The sequence below is a fragment of the Neophocaena asiaeorientalis genome, unplaced genomic scaffold, assembly GCF_003031525.2.
Source record: "Neophocaena asiaeorientalis asiaeorientalis breed wild unplaced genomic scaffold, Neophocaena_asiaeorientalis_V1.1 scaffold70, whole genome shotgun sequence".
In the NCBI taxonomy this organism is placed as follows: domain Eukaryota; kingdom Metazoa; phylum Chordata; class Mammalia; order Artiodactyla; family Phocoenidae; genus Neophocaena; species Neophocaena asiaeorientalis.
The window spans coordinates 13,033,742-13,056,764 of record NW_020175410.1 but is presented as its reverse complement, the minus strand read 5'-3'; the positions used below and the strand labels follow the sequence as shown (position 1 = coordinate 13,056,764).

Sequence of the window (23,023 nt, the reverse complement as noted above, 5' to 3'; positions counted from 1 at the left end):
GAACATTTCTAATACCCCAGAAACTTCCTTCATGCCCCATTCCAGTCATTATTTTCCCAAGGTAACCAGTGTTCTGGCTTCTGTCACTAACGTTAGTTTTGCCTGTTTTGAACTTTAAAAAGTACATACTGTATGATTCCGTTCATACAAACTGACTTCTTTTTGTCCAATATTATGTTTTTGAGATTCAGGTAGTATATTTTCATTGCTATAGTATTTCATCATAAATATATCTCACTTTACCCATTTAATTGTTCACAGACAATTGAGTTGCTTCATTTTGCCTATTACAAATAATGCTGCAAGGACTGTGTATGCACTTATGAAAGATACATATCTAGGACTTCTGGGACATAGAGTATTTGTGTGTTGAGTTTTAGGTGTTAACAGTTTCCCAAAAGGTGCTATCAGTTTTCCCCTCCTCCAGGATTGAATTGCGTGTTCCTTTTCTACATCCTTGCCAACATTTGTTGATGTCATTTTTAATTTTTTAAAAATATTTTTAGCCATTCTGGTCGTTTGTTATAGTATCTTATTGCAGTTTTAATTTGCATTTCCTGAATGCCTGATGGAGTGCATATTTATATGTTTTATTGGCCAATGGGATATCTCCTTTGTCAAGTATCTGTTTAAGGCTTTTACCCTTTGTTTTTATTCTGTTCTGTTGTTCTGTTTATCCTTATAATAAGTACCACACTATCTTATTGCTGTAACTTTATAATAAGCCTTAACCTATTTTAGTGTATGTCTTACAGCATTGTTCTTCACAGTATTCTTGACTGGTCTTAGCCCTTTGAGTTTCCACATAAATTTTAGAAACGGCTTGTCAGTTTCTACATTAAAAAGCCTTCTGGGATTTTGATTAGAATTAGAGATCATTTTGGTGAGAACTGATATCAACAATATTGAAGGTTTTAGTCTGTTTACATGGTATATACCTCTATGTAGTTGTCATCTTTATTTTAGCTGTACTTTGTATTGTATATTTTTTATTTGATTTATTCCCAGGTATTTGGTTTTTGAAATTGTATTTTTAAAAATTTCATTGTCTAATTCTTTGTTTCTAATATATAGAGATTAATTTTATTTTTGACATTTTACTTTTCATCTATATTAAACTTATTATCTTTAAAACTTGCTATCAGTATTTAATTCTTAAATTCTTAGTTTTATCTATAGATTCTTCAGGATTTTCTGCCCACACAATCCTGTTGCAGCTAGTGATGACTCTTCTGTTTCTTCCTTTCTAATTCTTTTCCTTTTATTTATTTTTCTTGCCTTTTTGTACTGTCTGTAGGATCAGCAGCACAACTTACTGCTCATACTATTGATCTGTGCATTTAATTATTCAGTTTGTCTCTTTTAAAGATTGACACACCTATTTCTGTTTTATTTAATAGTGAACTGAATTCAAAGCTGCAAGATACTTTAGAGCAAATTGAGGTAAGAAGAATTATATATTAAGTTAAATGACTTTTTCTTTTCAGAGGTTTTTGAATAGCATAGATGCATCTTATGTTTTGACTTTCATGTTATTATCAGTGTTTCTACATCACTATACTTTGTGTTTTTCATTTGGAATATCTGTGCATGGTCAAGTTAATGGTAATTTACTTGTACTCTCAATAATACTTTAGGAATTGTGGGATCTGAAAAGAGTATTTGAAAATATTACCATATCCAGCAAGATCCCTAAACTGTTAGTCATAGGTGTGTTCTCATGTAAACTATAGGCAAAATACTTAACCATGTATTAATTATTTTTTGATTATCAACTGCTACTCCATTTTAGTTAAGTGAGTTTATTTAAGAATGATTATTGGCTGCTGATAACCCTCCTAAATTCCTAAACCTCATAATAATATCTCATACAATTCATCAAATATGTAGAAACTGGAAAGGAAAAGCTATGTCATTGTGAGCATAAAGCCTTTTCCTCCTACATTTATTCAGAGTTCATCTCTTTCCTCAGAATCTTTGCAAAGCAGAGTGTTCATTTAAACAAACTTAATAAGAATTATTTGGTTTCTTCTGATACTTTATTTTATTGTTTTCCTGATGAGAGTACTTAGAAAAGTTGAGGGTAGACTTTCAAATGACTTTTGTGAAAGTAGTTTTTGATCATAAATGCAATTATTTCCTAATTGTAAGAATGACAGTTTATTTGATAAACATAAATAGAACTGCTTTGAAAATCCCTTAAGTAAATAATCACGTGAAAATTTTAATGAGGACTTTCTTTCAAAGCTCAGTTTCTTTCATTCTTATAATTTTCTGTATAAGTACAGAATAATATTTATCTTAAAATGAAATCATTGAGATAGAAACCCATAAACAAAGTTGGTACATTTAGATATGAAAGGGCAGTACCTTGAGGTATGTACTTTTAAGGTCAGTGTAGTTTTCTTGAAAATTATCATTGCTTTTCAGTGATTTACAGAAGGATTGTTTTATTTTTCAGTAGTCCTACAAACTCAGTTCATATAATTGTAAGATTTTAGCAGATGCTGGAGGAAACATAGTTAAGTAAAATTTAAAACTAAAATTCCTTTAGAGACTATGATAATTATTTTGTGTCCCTTGAGACACTAGGCATGTTTTTTTAAAAACTCATATATTAATAACATCTCAATAAACTTGAGTATAGCTGGTAATAAGAATTATAATTTATTTATATTTTTATTTAAATTTGTTTTTGACTATTAAATCCAGTGTAATAGTAAATGTGTTTAGATATTAGTTAAAAGTGAAAAATTAGTTTTACTTAATATTTTCTTCTTACTACCTTGAAAATATAATTCCTTAACCACCTCTTGCCTCCTCTTTTAATTATACAGGAACAGTTGGATGTTGCTCTGTCCAAAATCTGCAAGAATTTTGACATTAACCATTATACCAAGGTTCAACAAGCTTATCGACTTCTTGGAAAAACACAGGTTAGTTTTGAAAGGATGTTTTCTTTTTTCTTAATCAGGAATCTGTTGATCTTCATGATTGCTTAAGTTTGAATATTATTATTAATATAGAGTGCTTAAAAAGTTTCATTTAACAAAGTAAATTTTTATGTTGTATTAACAATAATAACATGATCTCATAGGCTCAGAGTGTGTGTAGTGTGATTAAAACATTACAGGGGCTTCCCTGGTGGCGCAGTGGTTGAGAGTCCGCCTGCCGATGCAGGGGACGCGGGTTCGTGCCCCGGTCCGGGAAGATCCCACATGCCGCAGAGTGGCTGGGCCTGTGAGCCATGGCCGCTGAGCCTGCGCGTCCGGAGCCTGTGCTCTGCAACGGGAGAGACCACAACAGTGAGAGGCCCGCGTACCGCAAAAAAAGAGAAACAAAAAAAACCATTACAGAAGTCTGTTTTAAACTATGAAGTGTTTCTCAAGTTTAATATTTTCACCATTCTATGTAGGTTTTTTTAAAAGTATATTATGAGATAATTCAGTGGGAGAGAATTGTAGTCTTTTTTACCTCAACTCTTGGTCCCGAATAAGAACTTCTAAATTTGGAGCCTCATGGTTCCTAGATGAGCCATCGTGACTCCCTCAAAGTGGTATGTAAACTTTTGTGCATTATGTACATTTGTTGTAAAACAGGTCCGTTGCATTTATCAGATTTTTCAAAGGATTCTATTATCCTCAGAATGTCCTCACTGCTCCCATGATGCATGGCTTTACATACTCTTACTTCTCAAGAGCTTCCTTGAAAAATTTGAAGTAGAGGCCACAGTTTGAAAATTAATTATATCTTCTGCAAATATAGGATTATACATTTTTCTAGAGAACATCCAAACATGATAGGTGTAAATGTTTTCTTCCCTTAAATGGTCTCTTGTCTTAGAAGGAAATTGAAGACTTTACCAAACTATTTAAACTCTATTTACATTTTATAATAAGAATAAAGAAGTTTGGTTATTTATTGTACTTTATTAGTTTTTATATCTGAAGCTATACCTAGGGAAAAATACTAGAAGGAAGACATTTGGTAATTTCGAGGGACATGTTTAAAGACCTTTGAAAATACAACTATAACTTCTGATTTCCCCCATTAGATGAATTCTTTTACTCATTAAATATTTATGGGTACCTACTATGTGCATTGCTCCAGGCACCTGGATATAGGCCCTCATGTATCTTACTTTCTAGTGAGGGGGACCAACATTAAAGAAATAAATTAGTGTAAGTGGATAGAGTGATGCAAAGTACTGATTTATATAGGATAGTCAGGAAAGGCTTCTCGGAGAAGATGACCATTGAGTATCCTGAACAATGTAAAGGAATGATGGCAGAAGGCATCCAAAGGTGTGATTATGCATGACATGTTTGGGAAAAGGTAGGATGGGTACCAGTGATAAATACAGAGCAACAGAGCAGTGTTCATAATTCAGGTTTATTTTTAGTGGTATGATGTTCTGGTTATTTGCAGGCTTATTTGCAAATAATCAACACTTATAATTCTGTGTATAATAGTTATTCGTGCTGTAGCTAAAATTGGTAAAGATTTTTTCCTGTGTTTTTAAAATCTGTTGAAATTTATTTTAATAATATGAGATTATGTTGTATGTTTTTTCTTTCCATAGACAGCAATGGATCAACTTCATATGCACTTCACCCAAGCCATTCATAATACTGTGTTTCAAGTTGTTCTTGGTTATGTGGAACTATGTGCAGGAAACACAGATACAAAATTCCAAAAGCTGCAATATAAGGATCTCTGTACGGTATGTCATAACTTAATTATTCATATCTATTTTAGTTTTTAAGTTTATATTTCATTTATTTTAGAGCCTACTATTTGAAGATATGTTTGCAAACAGTTTTTCTCCCATATTATTCTTTTCCTCATAGAGAAACTGGAAGATTCAGTCACATAAAGAGTAAAGGTTGATGAGATGGTACAGATCTGTGGAGTGCGGTTGCTTCTAAATGGACTCTCTCCCCTCTTATAGCTTCTTGTACCCCTCTGTCTCAGGGTCTTAACTCTCTTCTGTGAGCATCTAGGGTGCTTTAAAGCAATCATCTTTGCTGATTTTCCTTACATACTTTCAATCAGTCTTTTCATGTGTATAAATGTTGCTTCTGTCAGCATCTGTAACCAATTTTTCTTTTTCATTCTTAAAGATACATAGGTCTGTAGGTAATATAATCCACAGGTGCGAAGTGAACTGAGTTGGGTTCTCCTTTCGAATTGTTCTTGCTGATGGATTGATGCAGTGTGAGGGAAAGAGAATGATGAACCTCTAGGAGAATGGGGGTGCTATTTGCTTTTAAAGGAAGCCTGGTAAAGCATGAATTCTGTTTGATACTTATTAACAGAATTAGGTATGTTAGGTTCTTTAATGTTGAAAGAACAGACTTAGAGGAGCTGAATAATGAGATGAAGAATATGATGCATTTTAAGGTGGCCCACTTTCTTTGGCACTATTCCTGATAAAAAATTAAGGACGTTTAGAAATTACCTCAGGCTTCTTGGAAGTATTTAAGTCAGTGCTGTTACTGGCAGACAGGGATGTGAATATCTCTTATAAGCCTAAGTAGGTTTTAATTTGTTTTATAGTATTGAGTTATATTTGACCTATTTAAACCAGGTAAGATTAGGAAGAGATTATCTCATATCAGATTTATTTATTTAGTTTGATGAAAAGATGTGGACTTTTAGTAACTGAGTTCTGTAAATTAAAGTGGTTAGCTCAGTAGAGGAAAAATGGAAGGAAGCCTTAGATGTTCAATCAATAAGCTGATGGAAGGAAACTTAAATATGTTTTCCTGGTGAGAACACATATCAAGGATCTGGAATGGCATAACTCAGGCAAGTGAGGTGATTTGTGAAGGAGCCTTGTATTAGGATGTACAATTCTTAATTTTTCAATATATGGCAATTGGGAATCATTTTTGCCCTAATTAAAATTAACTGATAATAATTGATGAAATACTGGTGTAGGAGCACATGTGGCAACCGAGTGTCAGGTAAGAAAGAAACAACAGAGCCCTCAGGATATATGTGCATGGTGTTGACTGGCAGATTTTGGAAGTGAGAAGGAAGAGCCGAGGCATTTGGGCAGTTGGTTTTCTCTGTATAGTAGCAGTATTTTGAAGGAAGTCCTTAATCGTAGATAAAAGTTTAAATATAATGTTAAAAATTGAAATAAGTGATTTAAAATTTTGTGTTGAAGTATAGTTGATTTAAAATTTCTGCTGCACAGAGAAGTGATTCAGTTATACGTATATATGTTCTTTTTCGTATTTTTTCCCATTGTGGTTTATCACAGGCTATTGAATATAGTTCCCTGTGCTGTACAGTAGAACCTTGTTATTTTATATATGGTAGTTTATTTTATATATGGTAGTTATATATGGTATGTTATTTTATATATGGTAGTTTATCAGTTTAGCTCTTTTATTTTTATTCTTTTATTTTTATTTTTTAACATCTTTATTGGAGTATAAATTGCTTCACAATGCTGTGTTAGTTTCTGCTGTATAACAAACTGAATCAGCTATACATATACATATATCCCCATATCTCCTCCCTCTCGAGTCTCCCTTCCACCCTCCCTATCCCACCCCTTTAGGTGGTCACAAAGCACAGAGCTGATCTACCTGTGCTATGCGGCTGCTTCCCACTAGCTATCTATTTTACATTTGGTGTGTATATATATGTCCATGTCTTTTATTTTAGACAATCACTTCCCCTTCTTATATTTTTCATGGCATCCCATTTTTGAAAAGACCAGGCCCTCTGCCTTATGGAATGTGGCAACGGATCTTACTGTTGATCCCCTCTACTCAGCACAGGGTCTGGTTATAGTAGCCTTTCTGTCCGTTTGCTGAGCACTTGAAAACAGTGATAATGGTTATGAGTAATAATCACAGAAGCTAAAATAAAAAAAGATTGAAATAAATGAAATAGTATACTGATCAGAGTTGATAGAAGGATAGTGTTTCTGTAAACAGGGGAACATTTTGTTTCCTTTAAATGGAAAGAGATTGGAAATGAAAAGAGATAATCATCTGCTTGTTCTTATTCACAGTATTATTTTATAAAGTTTTTTAATATAAATTTATTTTTGGCTGTGTTGGGTCTTCGTTGCTGTGCGTGGGCTTATTCTAGTTGCAGTGAGCGGGGCCTACTCTTTGTTGCGGTGTGCGGGCTTCACGTTGCGGTGGCTTCTCTTGCTGCGGAGCACGGGCTCTAGGCACACGGGCTTCAGTAGTTGTGGCTCGCGGGCTCTAGAGCGTAGGCTCAGTAGTTGAGGCACAAGGGCTTAGTTTCTCTGTGGCATGTGGGATCTTCCTGGACCAGGGCTCGAACCCATGTCCCCTGCACTGGCAGGCAGATTCTTAACCACTGTGCCACCAGGGAAGCCCCACAGTATTGTTTTAAACCACTGACAGATGTCAGTCTATTACTAAATGGGCTAGAATGAAATTGAACTCCCTTTTTTTCCATCTTTTTGGACATTCCTTTACAAAGAAACCTGGGGCAAAATTAGTGTTCTGTTTTTTATTTTCTCTGGTAAACCGAGAACTTCAGCGTTCTTAAGGCCAGCAGCATACTGTCCCGTTATGAAGTGTCTGCCATTTGTGTTCTGTCACCATTGCTCTAAGTTTAAAAGTTTGGTTGACTTTGAACTTTTTGAAGTCATTTTGTAACTGAATGTACTTTCTTTACTAAACTGTAATTTCTAAGTGATTTAATTAAAGGCACAATTTTTCTTTTTATAGTTTATCTTTGTCTAGTTTCCTGTTTTTTCTTGAATGTATCGACTTAAGAGTTTTTAGATCAGTAATTTAGGCTCTTTTAAAAAATATGTACATTATCTTGAAGCACAAGTAAAGGACTACTCCTTAGAAGCAAAAGTTTCAAATGAGAATTAAATCTCATTTCTGGCAAGGGCCAATGTAAAGGGGCATAGTGGTTATTTTATCTGATTAAAAAGCCTCTTTGTGATTGCGTTTATCAATACATTGATGTACCCTACATGTTCACACCAGTTTGTGGAGAGATTTAAAGACACCAAGTGGAAGCTCTTTATTTAGTGACCTCGTAGAGAAACATTTTGTAGGTTTTTTGAAAGTTTATGAAGTATGCATCAGTTTTTTTAAAAAAAATGTTTTTTTAACATTTTTTTTTTGGCAGGCTGATGGGTTTCCCTTGGGAGCTTATTTCAAGATGTTAATTAGGATACTGTTGATTAATTTTATGATAATAGAGCTGACTAAGCTGGCTGCAGTGTTCTCAACCATTTTTCAGCTGTTCATTTCAAAATGCTTTTAATGAGTTTTGAGTTCTGGTTTTTTTTTTTTGCGGCACGCGGGCCTCTCACTGCTGTGGCCTCTCCCATCGTGGAGCACAGGCCCTGCACGCGCAGGCTCAGTGGCCATGGCCCATGGGCCCAGCCGCTCCGCGGCGCGCAGGATCCTCCTGGCCCGGGGCACGAACCCATGCCCCCTGCATCGGCAGGCGGATTCTCAACCACTGCGCCACGAGGGAAGCCCCTGAGTTCTGTTTTTGAAATGAACTTGATAATGTAATAATACTTTGGGGGAAAATGTAATGTTTCTTTTAGAAAAAGCTTTCTGAAATAATTTCAATATGTATTTTCTCCTTTTGGCACATTGGAGGTGTTTAGTAAATGTTTCTTAAATATATTGGATTGACCTCTTCGTCTCTAACTTGTGCAGTGTTGACTTAATCAATTTTCGGATTTGATTAAGTGAGAGGGAAAGAAAACCAACATTGAGCACTTTCTCCATGCCATGTACTTTTACAGGTTTTTTACATGCATACATCATAGAAAGACCAACTAAAGGCTCATCAAATGTTCCATTCTTCTAGTTTTTAAATTTTTGATGCTTATAAATACTACCTCTTGATATTGAATTGTAATTCAGTGGCAGTTTGAGGGTCAATAAATATTTTTAGTAAGATCTCTGTTGAAGGTATAGTTTATTTTGATGTTCATATAAGAGCCTAGAGAAATTTCCTCTTTTGAGACAAAAAGCTATTTCTGTTCTTAAATTCTCAGGGCACTTTCTGTTGTGAAGGATTAATATATTTTCTCTTATCAAATAGCATTAGAGTATACAGACTCTCTATGATGATAAGCTGCCAGGAATTTCAGTGCTAAATGTAATGTTCATTTGTAGTAACCATCTTGTTTTGGGTTTTCTGTAGAATTAACTGCCTCCTTATCCTTTTTCTGTTTTCTGACTTCTTAAACTAGTCCTTTATATGTTTTTATATCACTCACAGTCTTTATGGAGTTAGAATACTGATTATATAAGTAGTCGCTCAAATTCAGCAATCATTAATTAATCTATTTACTCTTAAAATACATGTATTTTAAATTATACACCTAAAACACTGATTGTAGGAAAATACAGATAAGCAAAGGAAGAAAATAAAAAATAATATTTCTGTATGCAGAGCTGGTTCTTTTAATGTGTATATAAGCAAATAGCTTTTTAAAGTAGGATTATGCTGTACACAGAGATTTAGAACATTTTTTTCCACTTGCTGCTTTATAAACAATTTTTCATTTCAGTAAATATGCTATGCACATACCTTTTAGTGGCTTGATAGTACTTCATTGTAAGAGATCCTGTGGATTGATTAACCAGTTTCTTATTCTTTGATGTTCATAATGACAAAAGTTGGAAATAATATAAATAACACTGTAGTAAAATTTTTTTTTTTTTTTTTTTGCGGTACACGGGCCTCTCACTGTTGTGGCCTCTCCCGTTCCGGAGCACAGGCTCCGGACGTGCAGGCTCAGTGGCCATGGCTCATGGGCCCAGCCGCTCCGCGGCATGTGGGATCTTCCCGGACCGGGGCACAAACCCGTGTCCCCTGCATCGGCAGGCGGACTCTCAACCACTGCACCATCAGGGAAGCCCTGTAGTAAATATTGTTAAAGCTAAATCTTTGCACACATCATTAATTATTTCTTTAGGATAAATAATGAAAAATAAAATTGCATTGCCAAAGGCTTTGGTTTATATTTCCAAAATTGCCCTCTAGAAAGTGTGTTTCAACTTATGCTCCTCATCAGTAGTGTCTGCTTTTATCCTTTTTCCTGTGCACATGAATGCTGATTATTTTATGTTTAATAGCTTAATTGTCAGATACCAGAAGGTAGCATATCAATACTAATTTATGTAGCTTGTCACTCAAGCATATTTAGCATGTGAAGGAAATTAAACAGGGACATTTAATTGATTGTTGAGGTTAATTTGGTTGATTTGGTTGGATAGGTGAGTGGACGTTTCCTTTCTTACTAGAGAAACATTTTCAGTTGGAGGAATAATGCTATTTACTTGATTGTTTTATCAGATCAGTTTTAACATACTCTAAGAATTCAGATGTCACATTCTTATCACTTATATAGTAGCACCCAGCTAATTTTTTATATGAGTTATATATATTTTTTAAATATAAGAGTTATATATTGGTTTCTAAATATTTAAGGTAAAATAAAAAATAAGTTTTGGTAATTTTAAATATTCAAAACTTAATGATCAAAAGATAAGGAAAGTTTATCCGTCTCTTCCTTTTTCCCTGCCATTTACTCTTTGGATTGTCAAGAACTGTGAAGGGTCTGAAATTTTATCCTACTTGCAGATTAACAAGCTAGCCTGTTACTGTTTCATGGATGCTGGTAGAAGATGCAAGATTCCACTTTCTTAGTGCTCTGACTTAGTGTAAACCAGTTTCCCTTGTCATTACCCAGCTTTTGTTAATCAGTCAAGTAATGGGTTCAGCTCAGCAAGGGTAAATATGGTTATAAAGAGTTTGAAACCTAGTAAGGTCATATTAATTATGATCAGAGGTAGAATAAGAAAAGTTCAAACAACATATACAGTAGTGTCAATGGGATCAACACAGTTCTTTAAGGGTTTAAGGAGGCAAAAGAGGAGCCTTCAAGTTTTGAGTTGGTTTTGGATTTCAAGAAGCATGATGTATGTGGCTGAGTACAGGGATACAGAGGAAATATCCTGAGCAATGGCATGAAAGAAGAGCATAGGGCAAGTGAAAGGAACAGTAGGTTGTCTGGCTTGGTTTAACTGGATTCAACCAAGTATGATGATTTGGTGGTTTCTGCCATACGCTGGAACTAATGAGTGCCTATGGAGAACATGCTTTGGGCTGATGTTATCTGAGTAACCAGCTTTCCCTCTCTTGGCTGGAAGTGAAGGGGTTTTCTAGTCACTTGTAAGTGGCTCAGATGTGATGCCCAAGTCTATGAACCCTTAAAACTATCAATGTAACTTAGACTGCTGGGTGATTTTATGTGTGTGTGTGTGTGTGTGTGTAGGATGGGGGTAAATGTTAAAGAGCCAACCTATTTTTAAGACGTGGTACACAGCTACCAGCAGAAACAAAATAATTTACTGGTAAAAGCCATTCTCAAAACCTGCCAAGAAACCATATTCTTAATTGGTCTTTTTACATTTAAATACTGCCCATTTTTGGTGATAATCTTAGCATAGGGTTTCACAGCATTTTATTACTTGAAACTTTGAAAGATAAATTATATATTCTGATAACACAAGCTTTGCTTGTTTTATAGTATTAAGCTTTCCATTTGATTAAGGCCATTTAGCAGCAATTAGACAAAACTGAGGATGGTAGTAAAGGAGCCCCCTTCTGTGTATTTCACAATTTAGAGGGTGCTAGTTACTTAGTTCCAAGTTGGCATCGTTCATACCATACATATTACATATGTCTTCATGTGTAAATACATATTTAGTATTAATGATAAAATGCCTGGGAGATGAGAATGACTTTTTTCACCAAGATGTTTGTGTTGTTGTGTTTTTTGTTTTGTTTTGTTTTTTACAATGTTGTGTTAGTTTCTGCTGTACAGCAAAGTGAATCAGCTATATGTATACATATATCCCCTCTTTTTTGGATTTCCTTCCCATTAAGGTCACCACAGAGCACTGAGTAGAGTTCCCTGTGCTATACAGTCTGTTCTCATTAGTTATCTATTTTATACATAGTAGTGTATATATGTCAGTCCCAATCTCCCAGTTCATCCCACTCCCCACATCCCTCCTTGGTGTCCATACATTTGTTCTCTACGTCTGTGTCTCCATTTCAGCTTTGCAAATAGGTTCATCTGTACCATTTTTCTAGATTCCACATATATGCGTTAGTATACAGTATTTGTTTTTCTCTTTCTGACTGACTTAACTCTGTATGACAGACTCTAGGTCTATCCATGTCTCTGCAAATAGCACAATTTTGTTCCTTTTTATGGCTGAGTAATATTCCAATGTATATACGTACCACATCTTCTTTATCCATTCCTCTGTTGTTGGACATTTAGGTTGCTTCCATGTCCTGGCTATTGTAAATAGTGCTGCAGTGAACATGGGGTGCGTGTATCTTTTGGAATTACAGTTTTCTCTGGGTATATGCCCAGGAGTGGGATTGCTGTGTTGTATGGTAGTTCTATTTTTAGTTTTTTAAGGAACCTCCATACTGTTCTCCACAGTGGCTGTATCAATTTACATTCCCACCAACAGTGCAAGAGGGTTCCCTTTTCTCCACACCCTCTCCAGCATTTGGTGTTTGTAGATTTTTTGATGATGGCCATTCTGACTGGTTTGAGGTGATACCTCATTGTAGTTTTGATTTGCATTTCTCTAATAGTGATGTTGAGCAGCTTTTCATGTGCTTCTTGGCCATCTGTTGGTCTTCTTTGGAGAAATGTCTATTTAGGTCTTCTGCCCATTTTTGGATTGGGTTGTTTGTTTTTTAAATATTGAGCTGCATGAGCTGTTTATATATTTTGGAGATTAATCCTTTGTCCGTTGGTTTGTTTGCAAATATTTTCTCCCATTTTGAAGGTTGTCTTTTCGTCTTGTTTATGGTTTCCTTTGCTGTGCAAAAGCTTTGAAGTTTCATTAGGTCCCATTTGTTTAGTTTTGTTTTTAATTCCATTTCTCTAGGAGGTCAGAAAGGATCTTGCTGTGATTTATGTCATAGAGTGTTCTGCCTATGTTTTCCTCTAAGAGTTTTATAGTGTCTGGCCTTACATTTAGGTCTCTAATCCATTTTGAGATTATTTTTGTGTATGGTGTTAGGAAGTGTTCTGATTTCATTCTTTTACATGTAGCTGTCCAGTTTTCCCAGCACCACTTATTGAAGAGACTGTCTTTTCTCCATTGTATATCCTTGCCTCTTTTGTCTTAGGTTAGTTGACCATAGGTGCGTGGGTTTATCTCTGGGCTTTCTATCCTGTTTCATTGATCTATATTTCTGTTTTTGTGCCAGTACCATACATACTGTCTTGATTACTGTAGCTTTGTAGTTTAGTCTGGAGTCAGGCAGCCTGATTCCTCCAGTTCTGTTTTTCTTTCTCAAAATTGCTTTGGCTCTTCAGGGTCTTTTGTGTTTCCATAAAACTTAAAAAAATTTTTGTTCTAATTCTGTGAAAAGTGCCATTGGTAATTTGGTAGGGATTGCATTGAATCTGTAGCTTGCTTTGGGTGTTTTAGTCATTTTCACAATATTGATTCTTCCAGTCTAAGAACATGGTTTATCTCTCCATCTTTGTGTCATCTTTGATTTCTTTCATCATTATCTTACATTATCTTACTTGTTTTCTGCATACAAGTCTTTTGCCTCCTTAGGTAGGTTTATTCCTAGGTATTTTATTCTTTTTGTTGCACTGATAAGTGGAATTGTTTCCTTAATTTCTCTTTCTGATCTTTCGTTGTTAGTGTGTAAGAATGCAAGAGATTTCATGCATTAATCTTGTATCCTACAGCTTTACCAAATTCATTGATCAGCACCAGTAGTTTTCTGGTGGCATCTTTATGATTTTTTTATGTATAGTATCATGTCATCTGCAAACAGTGACAGTTTACTTCTTGTTTTCTGACTTGGATTCCTTTTATTTCTTTTTCTTCTCTGATTGTTTTGGCTCGGACTTCATGTTTTTAAATTATGAATGAATCTAGTTTAGTATAAGGAAAGTTTTGCTATAGCATATGCATGTTTTACCTATGGAGAGTCATAGTTTTTAAAGCTTCAGAGAGACTCTAGGTTATTTGCTTTATCCCTTGGCATTAGATATATGAAGTGAAATGCTGGAGTCATGACCAAGTAAGTCACAGAGTTGGGACCCATGCCCAAATATGTGCCATCCAGTTCACTATACCGAGCACCACTCTGATTTCCAGTGATTAGAAAGTACCTAAGCTATTCATATTTTGTACAGCTTGGTCCTTACAGAAGTAATTAGAGGTTGGAGAGATCTTGTAATTGCTTGGCCCAGCCACTTATTTAGGTCCAGAGTTCAGCCTTCCCAGAGATATTTTTAGCTCCCTGGGCCTAGTGCTGTTTTGACCTGCAACATATTTCCAGAAACCTCCCAGCTAAACAGTAGTCCTTTCCAGCAGCTTCTGGTGATGTGAGCTCACTGTGCTAATAGCATTCATCTAAAGATGCTGATAAGCCTTAGTTGTTTTCTTTGAAATCCATCTATTAGTGAGTGTGTGTGTGTGTGTGTGTGTGTGTGTGTGTGTGTGTGTGTTTGGATGGGGGTGGGGATGGCAGCACTACGAGTTTTAAATCTCTGAGAGGATGGCAAACATCTGCTCCCTTTATGTTTGTCAGGATGTGATTAGAGTGAAAATCAAAGTGAAACAAGAGCATAATAATACTTTAAGGATACCCCTAAGAATTTTTATTTTGATGTTTTAATATAAAAAAATCATCTTCCTGAAATTTTTGGAGGTAATTGGTAATAGAGGTTTCTGATGGGTATAAAAGTAAATTAGGGCTTCCCTGGTGGCGCAGTGGTTGAGAGTCCGCCTGCTGATGCAGGGGACACGGGTTCGTGCCCCGGTCTGGGGGGATCCCACATGCCGCGGAGCGGCTGGGCCGGTGAGCCATGGCCGCTGAGCCTGCGCGTCTGGAGCCTGTGCTTCACAACGGGAGAGGCCACAACAGTGAGAGGCCCGTGTACTGCAAAACAAACAAACAAACAAAACAAAAAAAAAGTAAATTAATGTGAACTAAAAGGCTAAATTTAGCGGCCTCTTTTTTCCATATTTACCACTTTGCACCGAAGCAACTTTCAAAAGGTGACATTTTTTTCATTGTGTGCTTCAGGTTTGAAAAGGCTGCATATATTCATTTCTGGATTTACACTGTTCTGTGAAAATGGCCTCTAGATTCTTATTAAATTTATTATTTATAATTAAGGCTGAGATGTTGCTGGTTTTAACAAGCTAACTTCATAATTTTAATTTTGACCAGGTAGGTTGGTTGGGATGGTTAATAGTAGAGATGGGAGGTACAAAGTTTTACTCTTAACTGATAGTGATGAGATTGGAAATCAGATCTGTGGATTCTGTGAAAGTGTTCATCAAGATTTGATTAAGGAGTGACTTTTGATGTTTGAATAGTGAAGGTTAGTTGTAATGCTGTGTTGAGCTTTTTGCATTGTAACATCTGGATTTGTGAATCTTCTCTAAATCCTGACCCCCCAGGATATTTGTTACCTGTGATCACTGGTTACTAGACATGTATGTTATCTGTATGGAGGTTGTGAGTTACAAAAAAAAAAAAACTAGGTTACTTAAAATATTCCTTCTTTTCTGCATGATTTTTGATAGTTCTGAAATACTACACCTTTTTCCTCTTTTCTTTTCACCTCTCAACCTTTCCTGAATAAATTGGTACTACTAGCTTTAGAATGGAAATGGAAAATAGCTCTGGAACACAGAGAAATGTTTGATAAGTAAATTTCTATTTCCCATATATTCTTTTTTTTTTTTTGCGGTATGCAGGCCTCTCACTGCTGTGGCCTCTCCCGCCGCGGAGCAACAGGCTCCGGACGCGCGGGCCCAGCGGCCATGGTCCCCAGGCGCAGCCGCTCCACCGCATGTGGGATCTTCCCGGACCGGGGCACAAACCCGTGTCCCCTGCATCTGCAGGTGGACTCCCAACCACTGCGCCACCAGGGAAGCCCTCTATTTCCCATATATTCTTAAAAAAATTTTAAGACATGCTATTTAGTTCTTTGGGGTGTGTCACTGTGTGAATATTTTCTAAATTGCTTAATTCAAGGCTTTCGTTGCTATCATTGCTATGTGGTAAGAACACTCAACTGGAATTGCTATATGGCACTCCTCTGCCTTGGTATTCCTGGTTTTATACTAAATGAATCACCTGTTAATTGGGACTCAAACTGAGTTACAGTGTTAGGTATCTAGTAATAAGGGAATGGATTAAACCAATGAAGAGGTAGCAGATCCAGGAATCTCTAACACTGTTTCATTAAAGGTGAACCTAAGATACCCAGAGTGGTTTACTATCTAAAGGCATGTGACTGGTAAGTTGTAGAATTGGTGCTGGCTGGGATGCAGGGCTTCCAATTTCTTGTCTCGTTCTCTTTCTGTTATGCTCTGCTGGTGTGAAGAAGGATTGATGTCTAAGTGGAAGTTGTAATTCAGAAACTCAGATTCTCTTCTTGGCCTGCCTTTTATTTTTTGACTACTTATACAATTATTTGCTTATTTGTTGGTTTCTTTGAATCTGTCTTGTTATAGTTATGGTTCACTCATGTCTGTGTAATAAGTTTCTCTATTTGAAATTTGGAGGTGATTTTTATAAATTAACGAGAGAGCACTAGTTATGAATGATTTTAGTGATAAGGTATTAAAGGCATCAGAAGCATTTGTTGCTTTGAGAATTGATACTAGTTGATTGCACAGTATAGGGGAAAGTGGTTTCTGGAGTCCAACTTTAAAATGAAATGACTTTTTTTTTTTTACATCTTTATTGGAGTATAATTGCTTTACAAAGGTGTGTTAGTTTCTGCTTTATAACAAAGTGAATCAGTTATACATATACATATGTTCCCATATCTCTTCCATCTTGTGTCTCCCTCCCTCCCACCCTCCCTATCCCACCCCTCCAGGCGGTCACAAAGCACTGAGCTGATACTCCCTGTATATTCTGACTGGTGTGAGATGATATCTCATTGTAGTTTTGATTTGCATGAAATGACTCTTTGTCAGCATAGTCTTCAAGTACAGAGATGAACACATTTTGGCTTAAATCTATTAAAAACTATATATCTATCCCACCTTGCCTTTTTTCATAAACTATTTACTTTCTGTGTATTTAGTGTAATGAATCTATACATTTGTTTCTATTTTAGAATATAAATTTAGGTAAGAATCATCTTGCTCAGTACATCATAGTCTTATGTTTGTACATATGAACATATTTGAAGATAAGTTTGGGAGACTTTTAGACGTGGGCATTGGCCTAGCTAGATTTGTGAATTATTTACACTTGAGTAAGTTTGGTGAGAAAAAGCTTGGTATAATTTCATTATATAATTTCAACGTTTTCTGAAAAAAATTTCCTATAAACATTTCTGTGTGTATAATCTCATCCAAACCCATTAAAGTTTAGTAAATAGTCAAGAGGTAACACAGTAAAGAACCTCCTTTTCCTTGAATAAATAGGCAAATGATATAGCTAGACAGTGGTTGGGTGGAGAATAGAAGGTAGTAGTTCCAATTCAATTTTCTGGTTTGTTAAACTGTGGCAAGTATTATAAAAGTTAATTGGTGGGCTATAGCACAATTATTTGTATAGTTATAATTTTTCTTTGGGAACAATAAGACTAGTACTGCCTTCCTTTTATCTGTCAGAAAGATAGGTTGGGATATAATTAGATTAACTTTATTTGCATAATATAAACACAAATTTATGCAAAGTTGAGTTTATGAAAGTTTGTAGAAGAGTACCTTTATTCCGGTGAATGATTTTTGAGTTGCAGCCCAGAATGTTTTTGTGATTTTTGCTTTTCTTTGTCCTCTGCTTTTAGCTTTTTCCTGACCTTGTGCATCATTATCGGTTTTCATTACATGTGTGTGGTATGAGAGCTATGTCAGTTGTAATGATGTGGTAAAAATAAACCAAGGAAAAAAGCAAGACTGGTTCATTGTAAAGGTAGTAATTATAATAGTAAACAGGGAAAGTCGACATAAAAAGTTACCCCAAATTATGGCATAAATATGCAGAAATATTTGTGTCAATCTCTGCAAGCCATGTGTAAATCTGGATAGCCATTCTAATTTTTCTGCAAATAGGTACCCATAGCCAATTCGGTATACTCAGAAGTTTCACTCCCTCCTGTGTTCCTTCCATTTTTATTCCCCACGCCACCTCTTACAGGTAACTGACTTCAGTGTTTTCTTCTTCATATTCACTGTGTTTATTTTTTTGATGATAGGCAAATATATCATTAAATTTTTTTCTATTTCTTATGACATACATATATATATAAAAACTTTTCCCTAAAAAAAAAAACTTTTCCCTTTCTCACATGTATATGTATCATATGAAAGGGAAAAGTTTTTATTTAAAAAAATTTTTTAATGTATATGTCTGCTTATCATTATTTTTCACAGTTCTAAAGTGCTCTTTTGTGTGTGTGAAGTTTATCCAGCTGATCTCCTGTGTTTGGACATTTAGATAGATGCCAGTATTTTGCAGTTACAGATAATCCTTCAACGAATAACCTTGTGCATACGTATTTTTACATTGTTTGAAGTACACCTTCAGGATAAATTCCTAGAAGTGAGATTGCTGGGTCAAAGGGAAAATACACATGTAGTTTTGTTAGACGGTGTGGTTTTGTTAGATAATGTCAAATTCATTTCCAGAGGATTGTATCGTTTTGCGTTCCCACCAGCAGTGGATGAGAGTTCCTGTTTTTTTGTTCACAGCCTTGCCAACAGAGTATATATGGTATCAAAGATAAACAAAACTGGACACTAATTAAAGTGGTACGGACAGATTTCAATCAGTAATATACTGTTGTAATGGGGAAAAGAATCCATTGTGAACTGAACTCAGCTTCCATTTGTACAGGGGTCACTGGGCATTGTAAAGGGAGAAAGAGGGACTAGGAAGGGGGATGAGCCAGGGGCTCAGAAGAAGCAAGGAAGTGAAAAATTACAAAAAACAAGGGGGCTTGGTTCATGTGAAACCCATCTGGGTTAGGCTCCCACCTTCTCCCTCAGAGACTGGGAGACGGGCCCTATCTTCAGGTTTTAGCTGGAACAAACAATATATTCTTTTGGCAGCCTTGACTTTTCTCAGGTAAGCACTTTAAGGGGTGCTAGGGTCGTCCTAGGGTTGTGGCCGTGAGCTGCTAGAAACTACATTAGTGTCTTGTTCAATTCTTTGTTGGTCAAGATTGAGGACTATTGAAGGAGAGGGCTCAGGGAGCCGGCTAGAGTTTGGTCAAGGGGAGAATCTTTGTTAATGGTCAGCTTTAAAATTTGCACTGATCTGATGAGTGAGAATTTGTTTCTTACTGTAGTTTTAATTTACATTTGCCCTATTATGAGTGAAGTTGGATATGTTTTCAGATATTTAAGGGCCATCTTTATATCTCTGTTAAGTGTGTTTATATCTTCTTCCCATTTTTCTATAGGATTTTTGGTCTTTTCCCCCAAAATCTTTAAGTGTTCATTATAAATGTGAGATTTTTTTTATTGTGACATGTATTGTGAATACTTTTTTCAAGTTTATCATTTGATTTACTGTTGTTTTTTTGTTAAACAAAATTTATAAAATTTTTTATGTAGTAAAATTTATCAAATTTTACTTTTATTACCACTGAATTTTGAGTCATAATTACAAAGCCTTTACCTATATCAAGGTGAGAGAAGAATTAACTCATGTTTTCTTTGGGTGCTAGTATAGTTTTATTTTTTAGGTTCAGCTGTCTTATCCATTTGGAGTTTGTTCCTGTGGGTGGTGTGAGGAGTAGATCTAATTTAGTCTTTTCCAACTGACCCTCCAGTTGTCCCAACACTATTAATGAAAAAGACTGTATTCACTTAAGTGATATGAGATGCTATCTTTATCATATACCATATTTTTATAAGAGGCTAGATCTATTTCTGGATTGTTTTTATTGGTATCTCAGTAAATTCATAAATTAACTTAGGGAGAACTGACATCTCTGATGTTGAGACATCGTAACCAAGAGTGAGGGATGTCTTTCTATTTGTTCAAGTCTACCTTTATGTCTTTCAGTTTTCTTTTTTTTTTTTTGCGTTACGCGGGCCTCTCACCGCTGCGGCCCCTCCCGTTGTGGAGCACAGGCTCCGGACGCACAGGCTCAGCAGCCATGGCTCACGGGCCCAGCCGCTCCGCGGCATGTGGGATCTTCCTGGACCGGGGCACGAACCCGTGTCCCCTGCATTGGCACGCGGACTCTCAACCACTGCGCCACCATGGAAGCCCATGTCTTTCAGTTTTCTTCATAGAATTTTAGATCATTTTTTGTTAAGTTTATTCCTAAAATTTTTATCTTTTTTATTATAAGTGATTTCTCATTCATTGTATCTTCTAAATAGTTATTATTTGTGTATATGAATTCTGTTATTTTTATATGTTAATTTTATAACCTGCTACCTTGCTGAATTTTTTTTTGTGGTATGCAGGCCTCTCACTGTTGTGGCCTCTCCCGTTGCGGCGCACACGCTCCGGACGCGCAGGCTCAGCGGCCATGGCTCACGGGCCTAGCCGCTCCACAGCATGTGGGATCCTCCCGGACCGGGGCACGAACAGTGTCCCCTGCATCGGCAGGCGGACTCTCAACCACTGCGCCACCAGGGAAGCCCTTTGCTGAATTCTTTTACTGTTTGAGTTTTATCATTCGTTCTCTAGGAATTATATTCTAGGTATATTATGTCATTTACAGATAGAAGTAGTTTTATTTCTTCTTTTCCTGTTCTTTTGCGTCTTATCATTTTCTCTAGTCTAATTGCATCGGCTAGTACCTCAAGAACATTGTTAAAAAGTCGTGGAGGGCTTCCCTGGTGGCGCAGTGGTTGAGAGTCCGCCTGCCAATGAAGGGGATGCGGGTTCGTGCCCCGGTCCGGGAAGATCCCACATGCAGCGGAGCAGCTGGGCCTGTGAGCCATGGCCGCTGGGCCTGTGCGTCCGGAGCCTGTGGTCCACAACGGGAAAGGCCACAGCGGTGAGAGGACTGCGTACCGCAAAAAAAAAAAAAGTAGTGGAGATAGTGGACATTCTTGTCTTCTTCCTGACGACGGTGGATATGCACTAAAGCTTCCTCATCTTAGGGAAGTGTTTATCTGTTTTTATTTTCTCATGAGTTATTATTAGGAATGGCTGTTGAATTTTGTCAAACCCTGAAAAAGGGTTTTCAGCATGTTTGGGGACAATCATTTTGTTTTTCTTCTTAGACCTATTAATGTGACAGATTGTTAATAGATCCTATAAGATTGAACCATTGTACTGTTCTTGGCATAAGCCCCACTTGGGCAGCCTGACTCCAGCGGTTAACAGCACCTTTATTTTACTACTTCTTAGTTGAGTTTCAGAGATTTGATATGCCTACACAAAAGTATACTTGCTGAGTCATACAAATTAGTATTTTTATTAATTGCTTGATGAATGAGTGTTTTAGTAAATGGGGAATTTAGAGGAGGGGGAAATCATTATGGAGAGAAACAATACTTTCTGAAAGAGAGAGGACGACTACCAGCTGGGATTTCCTGAGCATCAATAACACCATAGCTATACTTTCTATATAGCTTATTTCTACTAGCTATTTATTTTGGAGGGCTTGCATCATAGTCTTATTAGCCTTTCACTGTTTTATCAGCATGATCAGTTGTGGTTGATTGATTACAAATTGAAGAAATGCTACGAAATCTCAAATGATGGAGCAGATGCTCCACTGTGGCAGACAGAAAGCCTGCAAAATAGAATCGAGGCATTATTCTACCTGCAGAAAAAAAGAGCAGAATGAGAAACTGATAGTTTTTACAAAGGATAGAGGGAGAAAAATCCATGCATTTCCTTTAGGGAGAAGATTTTGGACCACATATTGTTTCATAGCCATGTTATATAAAACATTTTAAAATGCTCTTGTCAAATATGAAATATATATATCCATGTGATTTACAGAATTTGCAGGTTGTCAAAGTTACTTAATTTACATAAATAAAATGATTGACTTGTAAATTATGACCACCTTTTTGCAAGTTGTAACTTGGGTCCAAGGGTGAGTGTAAAGCTGCATTTCATGCTAAGAACGTGGCTTTGAAAAAATATATTTGGGGAAGTTTGCACTCCTGGTTATGAGAGCACTTGCCATTCAGTAGTATGTGGAGTCATAGTATATGGACTGATACTCCTAAAGAATACTAAAAAGCCAGGTTGAAATAGGAATTACTTGAACAAAATTTTCTTGCCATTGAACTTTCTTTTTAGATATATCAGTGGAAGAAATTTTCTTATCTAATTCTTGAGTGCATTTGATTGACACCATAACATTTTGATTAACTTTGTGTTAAACACGATAATTTGAAAGTTGGCTCTTGTCATTTTCTTCAGCATGTTACACCAGACAGCTATATTCCATGCCTTGCTGACCTGTGCAAAGCACTGTGGGAGGTTATGCTCAGCTATTACAGAACTATGGAATGGCATGAAAAGCATGACAGTGAAGATACTACTTCTGCTTCTGGTAGGAAATTATTTTGATTTGATTTTAAAAACTGAACTATAAATACGCCGTATTTCTGGAGTAAGGAGAAAGAAAAGGGACAGCTATACTTTTAGAATTTCGGGGACCATGATGACCATAGTTAAATGTTCACCAGAGAAAGTGATTCAGCTGCTGTAAAAACTCCATTACCTTTGGGGATTAACTGGGCCGAAGGACTTCTTATGTGATAGGTATTACAAGTTTCCAGGAATATGTGGTGATGACCTTAGGACTAAGTTATTAAGAAAGAACTTTAAAAAAAAAAATGAATTGCAAACTAGGTAGGACATTGGTCTGTCCAAATTTACTATAAAATTAATGCTAATGTTCAATATTAAGTCTTTTTGGCTAATTTTCAAGTTGTACTAATAAAACTAGATTCTAAGAATTAATAATTATACTGATACTTTTCTTCCTGAAAATAGATAGCAGGACATAAAAATT

The 23,023-nt window shown here is 36.1% G+C and overlaps 1 protein-coding gene across 3 annotated transcripts in view; it reads left to right on the top strand.

Annotated features, from left to right (window-relative positions):
- VPS50 (VPS50 subunit of EARP/GARPII complex) overlaps positions 1–23,023 on the top strand; it is a 136,817-nt gene that overhangs the window by 39,140 nt on the left and 74,654 nt on the right. For all 3 annotated transcript variants that reach the window (XR_003006182.1, XR_003006181.1, XM_024767129.1), the window contains exons 10-13: positions 1,401–1,443; positions 2,838–2,936; positions 4,583–4,723; positions 22,426–22,558. Coding sequence is in view for 1 of the 3 variants with exons in the window: in XM_024767129.1 (XP_024622897.1) it covers positions 1,401–1,443; positions 2,838–2,936; positions 4,583–4,723; positions 22,426–22,558 (416 nt within the window). In the remaining 2 variants the exon portion in view is untranslated. The remainder of the gene's footprint in view (positions 1–1,400; positions 1,444–2,837; positions 2,937–4,582; positions 4,724–22,425; positions 22,559–23,023) is intronic.